The sequence below is a fragment of the Peromyscus maniculatus genome, chromosome 19, assembly GCF_049852395.1.
Source record: "Peromyscus maniculatus bairdii isolate BWxNUB_F1_BW_parent chromosome 19, HU_Pman_BW_mat_3.1, whole genome shotgun sequence".
Classification (NCBI taxonomy): Eukaryota; Metazoa; Chordata; class Mammalia; order Rodentia; family Cricetidae; genus Peromyscus; species Peromyscus maniculatus.
Window position 1 is genome coordinate 62,655,216 of NC_134870.1, and position 23,689 is coordinate 62,678,904.

The following is a 23,689-nucleotide window of genomic DNA, read 5'->3' on the forward strand; positions in this document are numbered from 1 at the left end:
CAAGATGCCAGCTCACTTAGCCTTGTCACCTATCTAAAGGTTCATGTTGAGAGAAACAAATGTCCATTGGCTATTTAGAGCCTAGATCACAAACCTCCTGCTCAAATGGCAGTGTCTGGGACAAACTGGTTAACAGAATGAAGAATCATATCAGGGAACCAAACTATGAAACTTCTAAGATGATTGTGAAGGCAAGGGCTGAATTCTCTAAATATACACTCTAATGTATAGAATAAATCCTTCCCACTCATTTGGGGAACCAAATGATCAAAAGATAATGTGTATATATGCTTGCATATATTCATGAAAATTTCATGTATTTTCTTTTAATATTTTTCCTCTTTTGTATTTTGCATTCTTTTTTTTTAAAAAAATGTTTTCCTTCTCACAATCATCCAAGCACTGACCACCTTGTCACAAGAGGATTGACGATAGGTACATACCTGTTATGGAGCGTGTGGTGGCACTTTCATAGAGAGGGACACCTTCTCCTGCATTGTTGAAAGCTTTTAAGGAGATTACATAATGAGAACTTGACTCTGAAAACAGAAACAAATTGGACATGTGAATTAATGTATTGAAATGCCTATGGTGAACATTTCCTGAAAACAAATTTAATATAATGTTTAAAATAAATTGATATTTGAAAATGAGTGGGTTGCGTTCTGGGAACTACCAGATCTAATGGAGATAGAGACTTCCCATCTTCCTGAATCATCATCTGATCAGTGAATACATAAGTAGATGGGGAAACAACAGCATTAAACAGTGTATACAGGATAGGTGATGATGTTGGTCCTCCAACTCTAAAACACAGGGTTTTGTGACATATCATCTGTGAGTCCAATAACCCAAGTGTCAGCGATGTCTGTGCCAGTCAAACCAAAAGTGGGCATCATACTGGAAATGAGAACAATCCTAAGGAACTGGGACATATTAGCTTAGGGAACAAACACTAGCACTTAGAACTGACCAGTATAGTTTTGCTTCATGACAAAACCAATTATAGTTAAATTATGTCAACTTGACACAAACTTAAGGCACCTGAGAAGAATTTCATCTGAATAACTGCCGGTGTCAGGTTGTCCTGTGATAATGTCTGTGAGAGATTGCCTTTATTGATGATTGATGTGCAGGTAGTCAGGCTATTGTGGGAAGCAATGCACAGTCCAGGCAAGTGAAACTAGGTTGTACAAAAAGATAGTTGATCATGAACCAGAGAATCAGCTGGCAAATGGCATTCCTACATGGTTTAGCTGCAAGTTCCTGCTTCAGTTCCTACCCTGACTTTCCTCAACGATGGACTGTGACCTGGAAGTATACATTGAAATAAATCCTCCCTACAGATGCCTTTGTTCATGGTATTCATCATAGCAACAGAATGAAAATATAACAGGACCTGAGTGGGAGCCACACTTCCTAGTTCACAGATGCAGATGGAGGAGTGATTGTTACAAATGAAGGGTAAATAGATGAACAAACTCAACACAAAGAATAGAAAACCAAATCAAGGTAGAAAGTAAGAGTTACTCAGAATGGTGTGGAAGAAGGTATCAAATATGAAAGTTGGTGAGTGAGACACTAAAATACACGGTGGAGTCCTTAAAGAAGAAAATTGCAAATGACACAATAAATACAAAGGGATACATTGCTGTTCATTGACTTAATCTTTTGAGAATGTAAATAAAAGTAATATATGATTTTTCAGGGCAGAATTAGACCATTATCAATTTTTATTTTAGTAATAGCTTATGAGACAGAATTACAGTAATTTGTTTTTTTATTCTAGATAAGAAAATACAACTAAAGTATTTTCTGTTTAGTCAAAATTAATTATAAATATAAAGGATGAGAACAGTCAAACTATCATTTTTTTCCAAACAACCATTGCATTTCATTTTATTGACCACCAGAAATAATAGAAAATGAGTTTTAGGCATCCAAAATTACTAAAGGAAACTATGATCTAAAAGCTAACTTCAGAATAATAAAGTCAATGACCTAAAACTAAGTGTTAGGAGAGACTTTATTCTGTAAAGGCTTATGCTATGATACTATAATGATCAGAAAATCAGTTGATCACAATGGTAGTATATATACAGCAGTCAACTGAGGGATTATCATGATGGTGGAACTTCTGTTATTGCCATTGTAAGGCGAGCATAATATAGATAAACCAGTGAACAAGTGTGAGAATTACAATTCTACATCCACTGTGCTATTTTAAGCAAGAGTCTTGGTAGAGATTGCAGGACACATAGACTTAACACATAGTAATTAAGGTCCAAAGTTCCCAAACTTGAATTAGAAAAAATGTTCAAAATAAAAAAAAAAGTGTTGTATCTCTCATAGTTCTATAAACTTAAGAAGTCAAGAAGCATTGACTTGATTGTACAAAGCATCCTTAGTGTATAAGCTGCAGCTGTATAAAATGAAGTTACCAACGACTGTAATTGGCAAAAGCTTTTGTAGAACTGGGGATCTTAAGTTTGAAGATGGAAACATGACAACTGAGTTTGGACCATCCTGACTTACTAGAAAGGAAGAAACCAGCCATTGAGAACAGCAATCTCCTGTCAACAGATTCAAGGATTATTATTTTTTGAAAGATTTATCTATTTATTATGTTTACAGTGCTCTGTCTGCATGTATGCCTGCAGGCCAGAAGAGGGCACCCGATCTCATTGTGGATGGTTGTGAGCCATGTGTTGCTGGGAATTGAACTCAGGTCAGGACCTCTGGAAAAGAAGCCAGTGCTCTTAACCTCTGAACCATCTCTCTAGCCCCTCAAGGATTATTGCATAGAAGGTTCTATTGATCACTAAGGACACTCATACTCTAATGAACTTCAGTGGATCAACTCCCTGAAATATATATGAACATACTAATTTATAGAGATATTTTAAAGAATAAAAGCAGTTGGTCAGTTCTGAGATTGACAGATAATCACATTACTATCCGAGAAAATGGTAAGCAAATTAGCATTTTTCATGATATTTCTAAACAAACTTTGTTCAAGTGTGACCAAATAGCATGAGGATCACTTTAAACATTCCTGAAAGAAAAAACTGAATGAGAGAAATGGAATATTGTCACTCTATCATCTCAACGAATAAATTAATCTATGCATTAAATATTCACAACTGCTCAGAGAAACAACCATGCACTAAGTGTCTCAGATGAAAGTCATCATTGCTCTCTAAAGTTATACTGCAGGGACTGTAGTGGTATTGTGTTCCCCAAAATATTGTGCACCCTAATAAACTTATCTGGGGTCAGAGAACGGGACAGCCACAATATTAAACATGGAGGTTAGGCAGTGGTAGCACACGCCTTTAATCTTAGCATTCCAGAGGCAGAAATACCTCTGGATCTCTGTGAGTTCAAGGCCACATTGGAAACAACCAGGCATGGTGACATATGCCTTTAATCCCAAGAAGTGAGCCTTTAATTCCAGGGAGTGATGGCAGAAAGAGAAAGATATAAGGCGTGAAGACCAGAAACTAGAAGCATTTGGCTGGTTAAGCTTTTAGGTTTTTGAGCAGCAGTTCAGCTGAGATTCCTTTTGGATGAGGACTCAGAGGCATCCAGTCTGAGGAAACAGGATCAGCTGAAGATCCGGCAAGGTGAGGTAGCTGTGGCTTGTTCTGCTTCTCTGATCTTCCAGCATTCACCCCAGTACCTGTTCCAAGTTTGTTTTTATTAATAAGAAAACTTTTAAGATTCCTGCTACAAGGGACTAACCTATAGCTTCCAGAACACAACAAACAGAAAAGAGAAACATGCTGAACCCAGTTGAAAGTACACATGTGTTGTATGTGTTTTTTTTTTTGTTAAAGTATTTATATAACAATAACGGGGCTTTCAAATGAGCAAGTCCATATTTAATGGTTTTTGAAAATTTGTTAGGTTGGTTTTTCTTCATGAAGTTTGAACGTAATTTAAGCATATTATGTTAATGACAACGACATTCAAAATAACAATGTCTCCCAAACCACAATTTAGCAAGAAAACTGAAATAAGTTCATATCTCATGCAGGTTTTCAACTTCCATGTGATGAATTGCTTCTACTTGAACACAGAAACATGTGTGTGTGTGTGTGTGTGTGTGTGTGTGTGTGTGTGTGTGTTCTCATGCGTGCATGCACGTTTATGCACACATGTATGTTTATTGTCAAAGTAGTTTACTTTTAAGGAAGTAATCAATAATCAAATGTCAAGTGTTCTTTGAGATTCAAGACTGGTTGTAAAACATGAACTTCTCTTATTAGCTTAGTAAGTTAATTCTGAAGAGGTGAAAAAATACTACATAAAATTAAGCAATAAAATACACAGTATGCTCCCTGAATGCCATTTGAGATTAGAGGCCTGAAATGTTCATGAAGGATCAGGCCATCTGTGAAGGGGTTTCAGCAGATATTTACTCTGAATTAGGGCTTGTGGAAGAAGGAGGGGTCTAAGTAGAGGTCATAGAAAGTAAAAATATTTCAAGGAAATGCTGAAAACACACTTAGGTAAGGTAGAAAAACACTTACTATGACAATGACCCATTCTAGTTATGACAGTGACTACTAGATCTAATTTCTTATTTCAGACAGATGATTCATCTATATACATCAAGACAAAAACATTTATATTTGGTATTACCCTAATGAAATAGGAAATGGCTTTTTCGTGGTTAAAATTTAATTTAGTTCAACCTCATAACCTATACATTTGCATTTATCTAGATATTTATTAAGGGTGTGACAATGAGACCAGGATTTTTTTATTCACTTATGCAGGATCTAGGCTACTTGCTTGCCTTAAGTTGCTTGTAGATTTGTTTCCTTTTGTTTAATGATTGTGAACAAGGGAGAGAAAGCTAAACTCAGTTACTGCATGAGAGATGAGAAGGTGAATGGATTTCTAGGAGCTGAAGATGAACTATTATTCAGTTTGAGGATACTATTAGTCCAAATAAGGTGGTGTCAGCAAGTCAAATTCTCTGGAAACCTAGACATTTGTGTGAAAATGACACCCTGTAAATATTTGTAAAGAATTTAGATAAACTAATCAATTCGTGCTGGCAAATAGATCCTTGTGAATCTAGACCTACTATGGATGGTGAGTGTACTTTTTTAGTTCTTTATGTGAAGCCTCTGTCTACAAGCATCCTCCTCCCAGATACTGGAAGGGGCTATGAATCTCTAAGAAGTCCGGCTACTTGGGGCAGTCAATCTGGGCATGCCAGGGAAAAGGATTCTCTTGTTTTCTCTCCGATCCTGACTGGAAGTGTAATCACTTATTTCTATAAATATCACCAACATTACCATCTGCACTCTGAGATCCAGCTTTGGGGCTAGCTTACACATTATGCTTTTGTTCACATTCTGGACATACAGAGGAAACAATAGGCTTTTCCCCCTTCTACATTATGTCTGCTCTTCTACTGACGGTGCCTGCACAAGGAAGATAAACTTGTTAATCGTTTGTTGGCAAACTTATGGAAAGCGCAGAACGTTTTAATATCTCCTTATGTGTGGATGGAAGGAAATTCTTTGAATGTATCTTGAGCTCAAGATGCTGTCAGAGTGCCCTGAGAATCTAGAATGTTCTCCCCCACAATTTGCAAGAAATTCATTTTTTTCATCAGTTTACCGCTAGAGGGCAATGTGGAACTATTTTCCTGCACATGCTCAGAGCTTTTAACATTTAAAATCAGTAAATGAGAAAAGAATGGCCTAGAATCAGTGCCACTATGGAAGCATCAAATGAGTTAAACACATTTACTATTATCATAATGAATTCCAAATGAATTAATCATTAATTATGGTCAGCCTCCATTGTTCAGGAATATGCTTAATGACAATTATGACAATAAATTTATTTTTGGGTACTTGCTGAAATGTTGCAGAGACATAAGCTTGACAAATGTATCAATTGTCTCTGCAAATAAAGTGTGGCAGTTTTCTCATTTGAATTTAATATGATTTAATCATACAGGAGGGATTTGGATCTTGGTAGATTTCCCTGGGAATTATTTTTGGTCATAGATATTCTGTGGGAGTCCACATATTTCACAGTATTGAACAGAATTTTTTGTTTTTAATCTTTGGTCAAGGTTTCTTTTGCAACAGTTAGATTTTGTATTTAGGAAGCTAAAGAAATAATAACTCTGGGCATGCACAAATAAATGACTCAGCCCATTATTGCTTGAGTGTCATGAAGGGGGGAGATAAATGCACATTTATTGATTATAGGGTTGTAAAAGGCAAGAGTATGGTTATCAGAAGAAGTCTTGGTGTCCTTCCCAAGAGACATGGGAGGTAAGAGACTCATTATTCTAAGAGCCTGTGTTAATCCTTCTCGGGAGGTTAGAGATGAATGTTGCTCTCTGGGAATCAGGGAGTGAATTGAGAAACCTTAGGGGTGGACTGAGATGCTATGCTTGGTAACAAATGCCAGTGTGAAGAACTTCATTATTTTTAATTAATATTTTGTGTGAATTAAATGCCAGTGGCATGTGCCAGATTGACAGCCCAGAGTCTTTTATTCATTACAGATTATGTACTTCACTCAGTGGCCCTATCCATGCCAAGTGCTTGTCGGGGCCCAGGATCCATGTTCTTCCATCTTTTCCATTCTCTGTCAACACTGCCAACAATTCAATTAGAGAAAATTAGAATGCTAGCTGTTTCCTAATGCAAACACCTGCTTCTTGCAAAAGACCAGGACTACCACAACCACAGAATGGAGGCTGCTCCACTGGATCATTGTGGGACACAAAGTGTTCCTGGATATACCTCTGATGCTCCTGGACATAAACTTTTTAATTAAGTGTAATGGGTGGAGAGTAAATACAACTGGCAGCATTGATCTCTAAAAAGGACAAGCAATTCATACTTGAGGAAGATTCAATTCATATAATACACTCAATTCAACTTCATTACATATACTCCTTTGCAAATTTAATTAATATCTAACCTAAATCATTCTTTAACAAAGACTTCTTTTTCTTTTCTGGAAACACTATACAATTGAAGGTCAGTTTACAACATGATTTGTTCACTAGCCATTCTTATAGATACTAACTACTATAGTCTCTATGAGGAATTATTTAAGATTAAGGTGTAAAATTATGCTATATTTTATTTAATTACTTAAGGTCTACTATCAATAAGAAAATCAGGTGAAAGAAAGAATTGTTTCGGTGCCCAGTAGATAGCACTTTGTTAGATCAATACATGGGAGACATAGAAAAGCTGTAAATGTGTATTATACTCAGATACTGCTCAGTGAGAATTTAACCGTGAATGGGGAAGACTGAAATGTGAATATTCAAGAGGAAAAAACAAGGATAGCTGATGTCTTAGTTTTCCTTTTCTATGAACTAACAAGAACAAATGATTTACATTGTAGGATAAGGAAATCTGGGTTACATGTCGAATCTGCATTTATAGCAGGGTAAGATTGATGATTGCTTTTTACATCTGGTAGCCCACCTAGCACCTTCCAGCACTGTGAAAGCTGGCCAGCAGGAATCCAGCTTCTGGGTCAGAACCAGGTTGATTGCTCCACTGTCTATTATTCAAGTATGTGGGTTTTCAGCAGTAGAGTCTTACCACCACGTTCTGTAGAGTAACCAAAAGCAATGGCAATGGTCTGTAGAGTACATACACTCCAAAACAAGTGATGTATTTCTGGCACTGGATTTTTCATTTGCTAGCTTTGGTAGGTGTGTGTGTGTGTGTGTGTGTGTGTGTGTGTGTGTGTGTGTGTGTGTGTGTGAATGTGTGAAGCTTCCACACTAGTAGGTTTCCATATAACTTTTTCAAAATTTGTTAGTCTGATAACTCTTAAATGACGAAGCTGTGTTGGAAATAGAAAAAAAATAAGCACAAAATGTTTGGAGCTAGTGAGGTCTTGTATGAATGGTAGAAATTTTATGGACTCCTTGGATGATCAAATGCTGAGGTAGATGAGTGCAATAAGCAAGTGCAGGTGAGGTTCTTAGCGGTGTGCCATCTTTCCTGTTAGCACTAAAACTTAAAGACGAAGGTAACAGTCCCCTTCTTTGTCTCTTTCAAATTCTTCTCTAAGTATTAACTGATTTATTGGGTGGCTGATTGGGTCCTTTATTAACTATATTCTTAATTTTACATAATCTTAACTTTAATCTAGTGTGTAACGTGTACTGCTTATAAGATACTTTAATTGGCTCATAGTATTGTATATTTATATGGAGGATATGATATTTCAACACATGTATATATTGAGAATATTCAAAGTAGGAGCAAATATCTAGCCTCTTGTATCATTTATAGCAGAAACATTTAAAATCACACAAGGTATATAACCATTTTATTGTTTATTGCACAGTCATGTTACTGTGAAAATGTCAGACATTGTTTTTCTTTTCTAAGTATAACTTAACCAGTGGAAGAAGGGGAAACTTGACCAATTGGCAAGAAGTATTTCTTAAATGGATGACTAATTATCTTCTTTTTAAAGGTCAATGGTAAAATGTCTAATTCCAAGGATCAGCCTCTTAGCCTTTTGTTCTCTGTGGTTTTTGGTTCTTGTATATTTTGTTGCTCTTGTTGTTAAATAAGAGATGGTAAATATAAGAAAATCTCAAACTGTGCTTTACTACTGAAAGATGCAGTCTAGGAAAATTAGAAAAGATGTTGAAGGTATGTATATTTCAGAGGCTCCTGTGGTTGTATGGAAAAATATCATAAGGGCCTGACTTGAGGCAGAACAGGATGAATAAAATAAGAATGAATATTGTAACATACTTTATAGACATATTTGACGGGATTGTGAGGAAAGCAAAAAGACAGAGAATGATCCCCAGTTCTGACTTCTGATGGTAATCTGAAAGAAACAATGGCTGGACTAGGAAGACAAAATGGGGGTAAAAGAAGACAATAGAAGAAATTTCAGTTTCTCCAAAAAGCATCACAGGTAAAAATGGCTGACCCTCTGGAACATGAATTTAGTACAGGAATGTATATGAATAAATTGGGGGCAGAATAATTGACATTTTGAGACACAAGGAAAAAGTGCATTTACTGAAGATACCTTTCTATATATATTCATCTCTGATTTCTCTGATGGATAATTTAGTCATCTTGGGTTTCTGTAGAACCAGTCTGGAGACAAGTTTCTTATAGCCGTTGTATGTGACCAGTTTTTTTTTGTGTGCAGCATAATTTAATTTTTATAACATAATTATAATTTTGGTAATTTAAGAAAAATGAATGCTTTCATGTTTACTGTGTCATGCTATTAATAAACAAATTGCCACCAATCATCTCGAGAATGTTATGAGTAAGTGTGAATATATAGTGGAGGGAAGGTTCATGTTTATTTTAGTAATGGAGATCATGACATTTCATTCTGATCATCCAAGTCAGAGGAGATAATAGTAGGACCCAATAGCTGTGCGTACTCAATGGTGTTCTTTTGTAGGACTAGATGTTTTGAGCTTCTCTCTGAACTACATTGGAAAACAGAGTGATCATCCCTCAGCCATTTACCTGTGCTTTGGCAGAGAGCCCTGGGAGTCAGGAATGAATATGAGGAAATGCTCAGATTACCCTGCACTGTACACAGCTTACAAATGCTACTCTCGGTGAAATGCTTTCTCATCAAAACTGTGCATAAGGAAATTAGGTAGACATGGTATAACAAATGATACAGGATTTCTTCATAATTATTATTGAGTAATAACTCAAAAAGGTTGAATTAAATATAAAATAAGGTGAGAAGATTGGATGAACACCTATGGACTGACCTAATGAGAAGTACAAATATATATATGGTGAATTAAAGTAAATGAATCATTAAAATTATTTTAAAAAGTCAGTTAAATTGACTCTCAGCACACAAACAAAACAATAAAATGTGTTCAGAACAAAAAACAAAAACAAAAACAAAAACAAAACAACAACAACAAAAAAACCATCAAAGAAGCAGCATGGGTTTTTATAGAACCCAGTGCTTCCTTGTTTCCTTCACACTTCTGTTCTTTCTTAGTTTATTTGTGTCATTCTCTTTGTTAATCCCCTTACCCATTCTTTTGGGATTTTAGAAGAAAGACTATAACAGGAAGTAGACAACTATAGGAAACAGAAGGCAGAGAGAGAGAGAGAGAGAGAGAGAGAGAGAGAGAGAGAGAGAGAGAGAGAGAGAGAGAGAGAGAGAGAGAGAGAGAGAAACATGAACACAGAATGACCTGGAATAATGACAGATGTTAACCTAATAGCTGGAGTCTAATTTAGGCCAGTTGCTGAGGCAGATGTTGACCTCTGAAGGGCTTTATTATACTTGTCTTTGCTAGAATGCTAAAAAGCCCATTGTGGTCCCTCATTCCAGAAATAAAACAAGCCAACAACAACAACAACAAAAAACCCATACAACTCACTGTCCACTGTCATGGACTCAGAACCAGGTTGCCCTACTTTGTAGGCAGCCATGACTTACTTCAGCATAAAGACTGAGACATCAGTATCAAGATGTCCCATTGTGATTTGTCCTTAGTCGTAATATGGAGGCTGCATAAACAGGTCAACGTCACATAAATATTATTTATTTTCCCCAAACTTCATGGCATCTTGATATACATTACAATAACTACCATTTAAAATAGATCTTGCCTTGTACAAAACAGACACCCAAGATTCTCTGTTTGTGCACATGTGAATATACATATGGCTTTTGAACTAGTTTGATCTATCCTTGTTTTCACTTGAAAATTATTTTTGTTTTGTGAATGCTAACCACTTAGTATGCCAAATGTTTACACTCAAATAACATCCAATTTCTAATACATTTTTTTGTGCCTGTTCTTTTATTGTAGAGTTACTCTTGTTTTCTCTATTATTCACAGGCAAATGCTCACTTAAGCCATTGATGAACTACCAACGACATTACAGTTTAGTATTTGCTGACATTTGGTAAACACACCACCATGTGATGGTATGATGTAAATGTCTGGTACATGTTCAATCCATTGTGATATCACTACCCACTTACAGCATTTGAGAATAATGAAAGAATAGTGTTTTTTTTTTCATTCATTTGTTTGTGTATATTTTGTCCATGAGGATTGAATTCAGCCCTTGCTCATGGGAGAAAAAATGTTCTACCACTCAGCCACAGGCTAGTTTCAATTTCATTCAAATTTAATGATTTTAAATAGGTACATATATACAGTGGCTTTCATGTTATCCTACACAATTACATAGAATCTCTTGTCCTCCATCCTTCCAGTATGTTGCCATAGTTTCTAAGTTGCATGTAGAAAGCACCAATGATAGACTAAGATGATGAAATATAGGTGTTCATGAAGTTATTTCTACATTTTCTCTTCAGATTAAAAGTAACTAATTACATCTACATGCAATGGTCTTCTGAAAAATGTTAACATTTAGTAGGCTGTACACTTATATCACACTTGGAAATAAGAAAAAGAAGGCAATGGCTTAATATATGATTTAGTTTCATTTATACAACCTAATTATTTCTATTGTTGTAGCAAAAAGTTTGGACCCAAATGATGACATTTTTATCTATGCCCAATTTTCAAATCCTTGCTCTTAATTTGTTTCAGTATATACTCCAATCAGAAAAATATGGATATATGGAAAAAATCATTTGTTAATAATGGGAATCACATATTAATATTTCCCTGGTGGTTATAAAATTAAACTTATTTTAATGCTGGGCTTTAATAAAACTTGGCAAAATGGAGTTGGAATAATTATGTAAGAAAAAGAGACCTGCTGAAAACAATAACTATCAATGACAAATGGGATAAGGAATTCACTTGAAAACTTGATCACGAATAAATAGACCTACTGATACAAGCTTTCCAAAACTAACTCAGTATGTTAAATACATACTTGGATTATTGGGGAGAATTGAAAGGGCAGATATTTAGTTACACAAAACTAAGTTACTAAATTAAATTAAATTAAAACTAAGTTACTAAATGAAAGGGGCTTAACATGAGTAAACCAAGAAGAAAATAAGTGTGAGCATTAGTGTCAATAGTCAGTAGGTCACTAGGTAAAATTCATGGAGAAGATATGCTGCCAACATGAAGACAGAAGAAAAGCCAAAAGCATACAAGATGAACATTGAAACTGAAAGATATTAAAATACTCAACAAAAATACTGAACCACAAGATTGTCTTACATTGGTTAAGATCTTTAATAGCTGTATGTTTGGAAGTTTTTATTAGATGATGAAAGCAACAGAAATGGCTTATCCAGTTGTGGGGAAATAAAAATCTATATTGTTTAGTGCTGTTGAAAGTCGCCACTTGTTATTGAAATATATTCTTAGCAAACATGTTTCAGTTATGCACCATTTTAATGTGCTTTCCCCCCTTTATGTTTAGGTTTGTTTGTTTTACTAATGACTTAATACTTGTTATTTATTGGATAACATGGCAATGAAGGGACACACAAAGAAAATTCTGGTTCTTTTCTCAGATGAGTTTAAAATAAAGTCTAAAGCATTGGAGCCAGCTTCCAAAATCAACAATCCATTTGGCCCAGGAGCTGCTAAAGGATACACAGCAAAGGGAATGAAAGGCTTGAAGATGACAAGTATAGCAGCCAGATTTGGGGAGTAGACTACGACCAATTGAGAACAACCATCAAAGTCGATCCCCTTACAGTCCTATGAGAAATTTTTGAACAACTCAATGTGAAAAATTCAACAGTTGTTTGGGATTTGAAGCAAATCATAGAATTGAAAAGGGTCTGTGGGTAGGCTTCATGAGCTGATCTCCAAAGTGAACTGTCACTTGGACTGGTCTTCATCCCTTACTCTACGCAACAACAAGGAATCTTTTTCTATCAGATTGTGATGTAAAACCAAAACCTGGCAAAAACAGATGCAAAAAGGAGAATTTAAAAATGATTAAAATATCAGCAATATCATATATGATGCTGATAAGATAAAGGAAGTCATCAAGATTATTACTTTAATTCATACAGATAAAAATTAACATTTTTTTCCTAATCAAAATGTTTTCCAAAATATGCATAGATTAAAACTATATCAATGCAGAGAGGTGAAAAGATACTTTGTAGTTAAGGACAATGGCTCCCTTCCAGAGAAACTATGTTCAAATCCCAGCACCCACCTTGTGGCTAACATCCACCAGTAACTCCAGCCTGGAGATCTGAGCACTCCTCTGTCTTCTGTGGGCATCAGGCACACACATGGTGCAGAGACATGTATACAGGTAGAACATTCGTACACATAAAATAAAATAGTTTGAGAAACGATCTGAAGGTAATAAAAGCCATATGTAAATAATGACTGGAAAATTTCCTACTCAACTGTGAAAAGCTGAAAGATTTCTATAACATTGATAGGAGGCAACAATGCTCACTTATAATAAAAGTGTTAGGAAGAAAGAAATTAAAAATTAAAAATCACAAAAGGAGAAGTAGAATTAACATTTCTGTTACATGGCATGACCTTGCATGTATTAAATGACAAAGAGTTTGCAAAAAGCAAAAAAAAAAAAAAAAAAAAAAAAAACCCATCTCGTGGAGTTAGTAAAGGATTTCAACAAAATTGAAACATACACTTAACAGGGAGGCCTTTTGCTCTCTGAGGAGTGGATGGGGGTGGGATTCGAAAAGATGGTGGGGCAGGAGAAAGTGAGAGAGGGGGAATTGGGATTGGTATTTAAAATGAAAAAAAAAACATTTTCTTTCAAAAAAGACTAAAAAAGAAAAAAATTGGTTGTATTTCTACATATTATAAATGAAAAAAAAAATGTGTTTGAGGCCAGCCTCATATACAGCTAGTTCTAGGACAGCCAGAGATGTCACATAAAGAAACCCTGCCTTGAAAAAAAAACAAAACAAAACAAGTGAAAATTTTGTAAACAAAAATATATAAGCAATTCCACTTACAAAAGCATCAAAACTATGAAATACTAAGAGATTAACTAAGGTGATAAAAGATTTATACAAAGTACAAACAACTGAAGAAGGAGATTGAATAAGGTAAATATAAATGGAAATACTTCTCAGTTTTATTAATTGGCAACTATATTCTTAAGATGTCAATACTATCAAAGTGATGTATAGGTTCAGTGAAATCCCCATCAAAAGTCCAGTGATCTATTTGTAAAATAGGAAGATAATGGTTAAATGCACGTGTGATATCAGAGGATCTTGAATACCCCTGAAATCTTATGAAAGATGGTAAGCTGGAAGTGTCATGCATTCTAGTTTGTAAAGTTGTTATAAAACTGTAGTAACAAAACTAGTGTGGTGACTCTTAAACTCACACAAACAGACCAATGTGCTAGAGTTCACAGCCCAGAAATAAACCTGCACATGGGAGGGCAATTGATTTTTAACAAAAGTATCATGAGAGGTCAATAAGGAAATGACAGGCTCAATGAAGTGTGGCAGGGTAGTTGGATGCAAGAGAATCAAGTTGGTCTTAGGTTAAATAACATACAATAATTAACCCAGCTTGGATCAGAACCTTAATTGTAAACCTGAACCAAAGGCTAATAGAGGGAAATATAAAACAAAAGCTACATGACATTAGTCAGTCATGATATTCTGGGCATGATGTCAGGTACAAAGTCAACCAAAGGAAAGGTAGGCAAGCAGGAAGAAAATAATTTTAACTATAGATCAGGAGAAAATATCAAGAGATATAAAGCAAAACAATACAGTAGTATTGAGGAAAGCCCTACATTTTTATATCTGATAAAAGACTAATATCCAGAGATTCAACCACAAGATATGAATGATTCAAAGATATAAAATTGCTTCAATATTTTTCTTCAGAGTATACATAAAAAATGAGAATAGTGTGTTATAAACTGCTTAGAATTACTAATAACTAGAGAATTTCAAATCCTAACTCTAAGAAAAACAATGTGGTAAATTTATACTTTATGGTTAATATTTTAAGAAATAATAAGTGTTCACAAACAGCAGCAAAACTGGCTTCTACCTTTGTCAGTAATGTGAAGCAGAATATCTGTGATAGAAAACCGGGTAGTGCTACAAAAACAACCTAAAAAGTAATTATTATATGATTGAGAAACTCCACTTATGACTATACACCCCACAGAGAAGAGCAGAGGTTCAAATATACATGTGTATCCACGTTTTTACAGCATTATTTCCAGTAGCTAAAGCTTGGAGAATCATCTCAACATCAAAAGGTAAGAAAAGACTGACATATGGTGCCATGTGAGTGACTGTTAAAGATGCCATATTTCTAAAATTAGACATAAAAACAAAACTATATTGTTTAATTTAAATGATAGTTCATTTTGGAAGTTAAGCATTTCATCAGGGAGAAGCAGAGAAATGGAATAAAAGTTGAAAGGTGAAGCGGAAAGAGGGATAGAGAAGGGCCCGGAAATGTATAACAAACACAGTTTGAATGGGAAGAGTCCTGAGGGAGTATGAACACAGTATGGTAATATAAATATAAGCACTAATTATGTATTTAAAATAACTACAGGAGATGGATTTGGAGGCTTACACTAAGTAAAAGGTATTTCAGAATATGGAAATGCCAATTATCCTCATGGAATTATTGAACATTGTGTTTAAATGTATTGGTTAAGATACAGTACCCACAAACATAACTAATGTGTGTCCATGAAAAGTTAGAGTTACTTAAGGAAAAAGCAGATGAAGCTGAGGACTTTAGGGAAATGACAGTGGTGTGAATCGGTGTGGTGGTTTCTACAGTGAGTGAAGAGAGGGGACATGAGTGGAGTGATGGTTGGGACAGCAGCAGCGACAGTATTCAATAAGTACAGTGCTCATCTTACAAGACAGAGTTGTGGAGGATGTGCAGGGTGATTGAACATCATGAGGAACATCTTTAAAACACTGGGTGTGCACTTATAAGATGTATTGTTTTGGGTACCCTAAAAATTGGGTAATTTATAGGATTAATCTAAATTCTGTTTCTAGATTTAGTAAAATATCCAAACTATTTGTGCACTTCTAATACTCAAGATTGAATAAAAGGGTTAGAAAAGGCCAGAGTAAGAACCTGCTTCTTCAAGGGAATGCTTTAATTGTTTTGTTGTTTTTCAATAATTCTGTTTTATTGTGTGTTATATGAAATAAGAAGGCAATACACAGAGGCAAAGTTTTATTTTGTTTATCCTTTGTAAGCCTATGCTGCAGATAATACTACATTGTGATTATGGAATAATTTGGCTCAAAGTAAAAATAAGAAAATAGGGAAGTAGAATTAAAGAGATATATTTGAATAATAAAATAGCAATTTCTAAGCTGCATCAAAATGTATTTTTCATTGATGACCCTTATAGCATGTGTCCATTTCAGGATCCAAGAAAACAAATAAAGGGTGAATTTAGATTACCACAAATGTGTGTGTGTGTGTGTGTGTGTGTGTGTGTGTGTGTGTGTGTGTGTGTTAAGGTAAAAAACTATAATAACAAAGAAGAAACAAATAAACACCACCCCTGGAGCTGTAAAGCTGTAATGGACCAGAATTGAAAGTATTGCAGTTTGCTGTCCATACCTCGTTGTGTGGTACTGCTGTTATCTGAGGCTTCCTTAGTGGGTCATGGCCCTAATCATCGCCATGCTGGGTAGGGAGGAGACATGACTTGAAGTATTAGGTATCCTATGTGGGTGTGGGAGGGACTGAGACAGCACTATTTCCCCAGCACTTAGTAACAGATACCCACCCCTGTCCAGAGGCTGTTACCTCTTCTTTCACTTGGGTGGTTGTGTCTTGCTGAAAATCAGGTGGGTGGTTTATTAGCATTATTGATTAAAGGGGAAACCAGAAAAGTCCATCCAGACTATTCTTTCCATAAAGACAGTTACCAGGATGTTTCAAGACAGTGTCAACTGCCGACACATAGTATTTTCAGCTGAGGACCCCTATTACTCAGGACGTAGGACCCATTTTTCTTTCTTTCATTTTTGCAAACATTCCCAGTACCTATCACAGTCCCCGGCATACAGTGAACACATAGGAACTGTTTACTCGCTTAATGAAAAATACTCTGGCTAAATAGAGTAAATTAAAAGTAAAAAAAAAAAATACTCCAAAAAATAAAATACTTTCAAGGTCCAACAGTCTATTGCTGAGAGTCAGGATACAACACGTATGATTCTGTAGTTTCTCTCTAAGTGATTTGTCCTCAAGAAAGCTCCCATGATGAAACAAGCCATCTGCCTCAGAGAACTTCCTGCTCAGTAAACTGGAATATAAAATCGGTAATGACTAGAGCTTTGTCAGCAAAGCATTTGTTGTATTTCTTTTGTGGAATGTGAAAAATACTCATGTCGGTCTCATAAATTTCCTGAGCAATCACCCACTGTTCGCTCAGCCTTTTGGATGTCAGGGAAGTCTGTGGTTGACTGATTCTCAAATGAATAATTCTAACAAGAAGGCTCATTTCCAGTGTGCTGCACTTTTGCTTATGATTAGAAATAGTAAGGTTAACTCTTGATTAATGGCTGTTTTAGCAGTGCTCAGTACTAGAACACTCACATATACCCAGTCTCATCCTTTACCCATTAGCCATAGCAGTTTCTCAACTGATTCTTTCCTAAACCATTAAATCTAGTAATGGACTAACAGGGCCTGCCATTATGGGTTTTTGTATTACTGCTCACTCAGGGAAATAAAAGCGTTTTTACTTTTGCTTATTTGTTTTTCTTTGCTTTTTATTTATCCTTGAAAATAGAACTCAGAGTTTGTTGAATGTTTAACAGGGTAATTTTTAAAAATAGGGTGTTGTAGCGAACATCTATATAATGTGTTTTTGCTTTCTATATTTTTTAAAGAAAATATATGCACAAGTGTAGGTATGAGGAAGACAAACTTTAAGAGTTCAAAGACTAGGCACAGTATTTATAATCTTTAAAGTTAGAATATTGTTTACGTAGGAAAAGAAGAAAAGCAAGACATTATAACATCACTGATGTGTGTCAAAAGAAGAGTTAGAACATAATTTAGGGAAAAATATTAAAATATTTCACACAAATCACATTCTCTATTACTTTAACTATGTAAAAAGAGTTCATGAATTGCGTTTTGTCGTATGTCAGGCTTAATAACAGAAAAACCCTAAGTATTCTTTCTCTTACATTCTCTACTTCCTACTTCATTAAAAAAAAACATGGACATTACCTGTTCAAATGTTGCAGGACAAAGTCAACATTGTTTAGTCAAATTTGAACCTTTGTTTTCCTGAGAAAATAGGGATAGTTTCTCTTTAATTATGAATAAAAAAATCAATTATAAAGATGTGCCAAGTGATTTTACATGATTTAGTCTCTTTAATTTTTGCACAAGCCTTAAATCTAGAGATGGCTTTAGTGGGTGAAAGAATCAGCCAACAAGTCTGCCCTGAATCCCAGGACTCTGCATAAAGGTCAAGTATTTGTAGTCTCCTGTGTTCCTGTAGTCAGATGTAGGCAGAGGCAGGACAGTCTCTGGAACTTCTTGGGCCATTTACACTGGTGTGCATAACACAGAAAGGGCCTTGTCTCAAACAAGGTGGAAGAGCAAGGGCTGCCACCTGAAGGCTGTTCTCTGACCTCCATGTGTAGGCCATGTCACACACATGCCCAGACCTACTTATAGGAACAAGCACATACTCACACAATGTGCATAGACTTCAAGTTCTTACCATTATGTCCAGTTTGGCAGTGTGGACATAGAGAGCAAGGGACTGCTACATGTCAATGGTTTCCCAGTTAATGAAAGAAGGAATCAGTTCTGTGAAATGCTCTGAGTTCAAGCCCATCCCTCTTTGTATTCAACTGCCACTATCAGAATTACTGATGTCTTTGGTACTTACTACATCTTGGTTGAGTGACTGATTTTTCACCATTAAACTCCAAACACATTCACATCACAATAATCATCTGATTAGCTATATATTTGTGTATCCAAGTCATTCTATGTTAATGAAATATAATGTTAATGATCCTGAACAATGTATTTATTGCAGGGTTTTTTTTTTTTACTTGTGACATGTATGTTTTAGGTAATGAGAGCTAACATGTTCACTGATTCTCAGGGAAGCATGGTAGACTACACCTAGAAAAGAACCTTTAACTTTTAGAGAAAATAAATTCTATTTGCTACAGGTTTTCATACATTCATTTCTTCTGGAATCAATACATTTTTAGAATTGAATACTGTGGTGGTATTGTGTTCCCCAAAATATTGTGTATCCTAATAAATTTATCTGGGGTCAGAGAACAGACAGCCACTAGATACAGAGGCTAGAAAATGGTGGCACTCACACCTTTAATCCTAGCATTCCAGAAATAGAAATCCCTCTGGATCTCTGTGAATTCAAGGCCACATTGGAAAGAGCCAGGCATGGTGACACATGCTTTTAATCCCAGGGAGTGAGCCTTTAATCTCAGGGAGTGATGGTAGAAAGCAGAAAGGTATATAAGGCGTGAGGACCAGGAACTAGAAGCATTTGGCCTGGTTAAGCATTTGGCATGGTTAAGCATTCAAGCTGGTTAAGCTTCAGGCTTTTAAGCAGCAGTTCAGCTGAGACCCATTCTGGATGAGGACTCAGGAGCCTCCAGTCTGAGGAAACAAGACCAGCTGAGGATCCAGGGAGGTGAGGTAGCTGTGGCTTGTTTTGTCTCTCTGATCTTCCAGCGTTTACCCCAATAACTGGCCTTGGGTTTGATTTTATTAATAAGAACTTTTAAGATTCATGCTACAGAATACAAATAACACAATTCTTTATGTTATGGGCAATTCTAGAGAACTGAAGTTGAGCTGAAGAGAAAAGAAAAATCATAGATGAAGGGAAAGGGTATAGAAGCATGAAAAAAGAGGTTCAAAGTGTCCCCACAGGCATGTGTGTTTGTTTACTCATAGAAGAGGAGGGGGTCTGGGAGGGAGAAAGGGTAATAGGGAGAGAAAGAGGGAAGGCGAGACAAGGCATTAGTCTCCTTGATTTTCCAGATAATAACTACATGAATGAATACATTGTCTTTTATTGTCACAAACCATCAAGAGGATAGTTAAAACTTGCTGACATGAAATCTAGAAAATAGTGTGCTTACTCAAACTTACCACTTGCACAGTTCTAGTGATATTTTTATATCACTAATGAAAGAACTTTTCAGTTGCTCAGTTCTGATGAAGAAATGATTCAAATTTTGCAAATGACTAGAATTTGAAAAGGATTACGTTCATTAGCTAGATATTAAAACTGTAGTGAACTTTCGTAAGTCAACACACAGCCTTGTGGGGTGTGGACACTGATCAAAGGCACTTTGGTGTCCTGCAGATTGTTTCTTGGTCTATCATAGTCTAGCTAAACACGTGGCACCCGTCACTCAAGACTTTTTAGACTCAGTTTCACTTTCTGTTAGTGCTGTTATGTTTTCTACACTATGGCATCAATCTGAGCACAACTCTAGCATTATTTTGGAAATGGAATAAAGATATATATATGTATGTATATATATGATAGATTAGATGATAGCACACAGTAAGATTCTATTTATTATCGCAGTTACGGGCTATCTAAGCTTTCTCTTGTTTATACTGACTGTCTTTTCTGGAATGTAGTACTCAGCAGTGTAAAAAATAACATATGCTTGCTTTATTAAACATCAACATTATACAATGTGTAGTGGCTTGGATGAGAAAGGCCCCCATTTGTGGTGATATTTTATTTGCTCTATTAAGTAAAACGTATCTTGGGATCAGAGGACAGAGCTAGTAACTAAATTAGACATAGAGGCCAGACAGACAGTTGTGGCACACACCCTTAATCCTATCCCTTGGGAGGCAGAGATCCAGATCTCTGCGAGTTCAAAGCCACACTGGGAACAGAGCCAGGAGTGGTGGCACACGCCTTTCATCCTGGCACTTGAGATCTCATGGGTTTGGTTGGGAAGGACACACGCCTTTAATCCCAGGAAGTGATGGCAGGTAGCAGAAAGGTATATAAGGCATAAGGACCAGGAACTAGAGGCTTTTAAGCAGTTCAGCTGAGACCCTCAGGAATGAGTACTCAGAGGCTCTCAATCTGAGGATTTGTGGAAACAGAATCGGCAGAGGAGTTAGCAAGGTGAGGTTGGTTGTGGCTTGTTCTGTTTCTCTGATCTTTCAGCTTTCACCCCAATATCTGGCTCCAGGTTTTTGTTTTTGTTTTAATAAGATCGTTTGGTAATTTGTGTTACATTCATTGGCTCGTGTATTGGAATACTTGGTTCGTAGTTGGTAGAACCATTTGGGAAAGATTAGGAGGTCACTGGGGTGTGGGCCTTGATATTCAAAAGTCCATGAAGCCCCCAGTTATAGCTCTCTCTGTCTGTCTCTGTCTGTCTCTGTCTCTGTCTCTGTCTCTGTCTCTGTCTCTGTCTCTGTCTCTCTCTCTCTCTCTCTCTCTCTCTCTCTCTCTCTGCCTTATGCTGTGCTTTGTGGATTAAGATGTAAGCTCCCAGCTATAATGGCAGCACAATGCCTTTCTGTCTTCCTGCTGCAATACTCCCTGACAAGATTTTCATGGGTTCTGTAACACTCTGAAGCCATGATCCTCAAAATAAATGCCTTCTTTCATAAGTTGCCTTGGTCATGGTGTTTTATCTCAGTGATAGAAAAGTAACTAAATTATGAGATGATTCCCTTTATTATCTCTATAAAACTTAAAAGTACAAGATGATTCACAAAAATAAAAGTTTACTAGTCACATTTTGAAAGTGTGTTTAAGAAGATATTTAAGAAGATTTTTTAAGAAGATGTTTAAGAAGATATTCAGCAATCAGAAATCAGAATAAAACAAGACAAAAAACTATCAACCTTAAAACGAAATTTTATCAAAACTTTTGTTTTTTTTGAGAAGGAAGAAAGTGGATGAGGAGTGAGAACAGGGTGAGTGTAGGAATATAAAGAGTATTTGGAAGAAGTTGAAGAAGGGCAAAGAATATGATTAAAATCTATTGCTTGGAAAAAATATAAATAAAAAGAGAAAAAGCAGATATTGTTTCCTGAAATTAAATGATATTGTTTATAAAAGAACTTCATCTTCTTGACAATGTCTGTGTCTTTCCTTCACATTCCTTGTAAGGCTAGAAGAGCTGGTTATGCTCTCTTGACAGACTGAGGAAGCTTGGATGGACATCAGGCTGAAGGAACCCAACTAATGCAAGACAACTCACAAACTCACAAAATCCTGGCTCTGCATCTCAAACCATCAAGAAAGTACCAAGAAAAAAAAATATTCCCCCTCCATCGTTTCTCAGAGTTACACATGACTGGTAACTATACAAGCTTTTTATACTTATTTCACACCATTCTGATTCCTGTGTCTCATTTATGTATGTTATCTCTCAATTGTGATCAAAATGATCATCTCTATTGCTTTAGTGTAAATTAGCACCTAAATAATGAATTATTATTCATAACTATGAAATATTATATCAGAAAAAGACACTAATATAGATAGGGGTAGGGTTAATTATAAAATGAAAATTGTTATGTTTCTTTTCTAGACCTACAAAATCTCCTTTCCGTAGTATAGTTCTGCTCTATACTATTAGAGTACTTCCTAATTTCTGTTAAAACATGACTAATTGGTATGCAAGCCTTGTGAATTACACTGCCATGAGGATACATCCTTTTTACTCTGCTGGGTAAAATTCTTGGCTCTCTGCATTGCTTCAAACTTTTGTTTACTTTGCTCTAATTGAGCTTTACTCTTAGGGCAACAGTCTCTGCAGAGCATCCATTGTGTTTCTTTCAAGCTTTTTTTTTTTTTTTTCTATTTCTTGTTAGAAAACAAAAAACCTTTAACATTACAATAAGGCTGGTGTGGGGGATTTCTTGTTCATTTCCTGGAATTAATCTGCTGGGATTTAAGAGATGAAGTTGACTGATTGGAGCAGAATACTTCTAGATGACTGAGGCAACACTTCTTTTGATTGCCTTAAATCCTTGTTCCTGTAATCTCAACAAGAAGATACCATCATGTTTTACTACTCCGATGCTGTTGTACAATCAAACTGTGAGTTCTTTTAGAATGTGTGACAGTTTTATATTTATTGTGCATGCTGCCTTAGTAAGTGGGTGATGCTTGACTCAGAAATTCAGTTTTAAAAGTTGAAGAGATTGAGAGAAAAAATGAGTTACTATTGCAAGTAACGTTTAGCTATTGTGACAAACAATGGAAATAACAGAGGTTATTCTCTTGCAGCTCAGAGGATCAAATGTCTACAATCAGGGCACTAGATGTCCCACAGGCTCCAGCATGGTGATATTTTATTTGTACTGAAATGTGATTTTATTTGTATGTTAATAAATAAAGTTGCCTGGGGGTCAGAGCTATTACCAAGCCATAGGGAAAGCTGGGCGGTGGCAGTGCACGCCTTTAATCCCAGCACTTGGTAGGCAGAGCTAGGTAGATCTCTGTGTGTTCAAGGATACAGCCAGCATTGGAGACACACGCCTTTAATCTCAATACCAACCATAGAAGACCTGGAGGTCTGTACAGACAGGCAGTGACTAGGAGGTCATGTGGTTGGGTTTATAACCAATGAGACGGCAGAACAGAAACTCTATTAAAAAAAGACAGACACAGGAAGTAGGTCTCTTCGGAGAGGTAGGACCACCGTGATGGTGAAGGGTAAGGCTTTTAGCTCTTAGCTATTGCTCTGA

General features: G+C 36.0%; 1 protein-coding gene across 2 annotated transcripts in view; it reads right to left on the bottom strand.

Annotated features, from left to right (window-relative positions):
- Dcc (DCC netrin 1 receptor) overlaps nt 1-23,689 on the bottom strand; it is a 1,155,384-nt gene that overhangs the window by 132,432 nt on the left and 999,263 nt on the right. For both annotated transcript variants that reach the window (XM_016001609.3, XM_016001571.3), the window contains exon 16: nt 444-539. In XM_016001609.3, the coding sequence (XP_015857095.1) occupies nt 444-539 (96 nt within the window). The remainder of the gene's footprint in view (nt 1-443; nt 540-23,689) is intronic.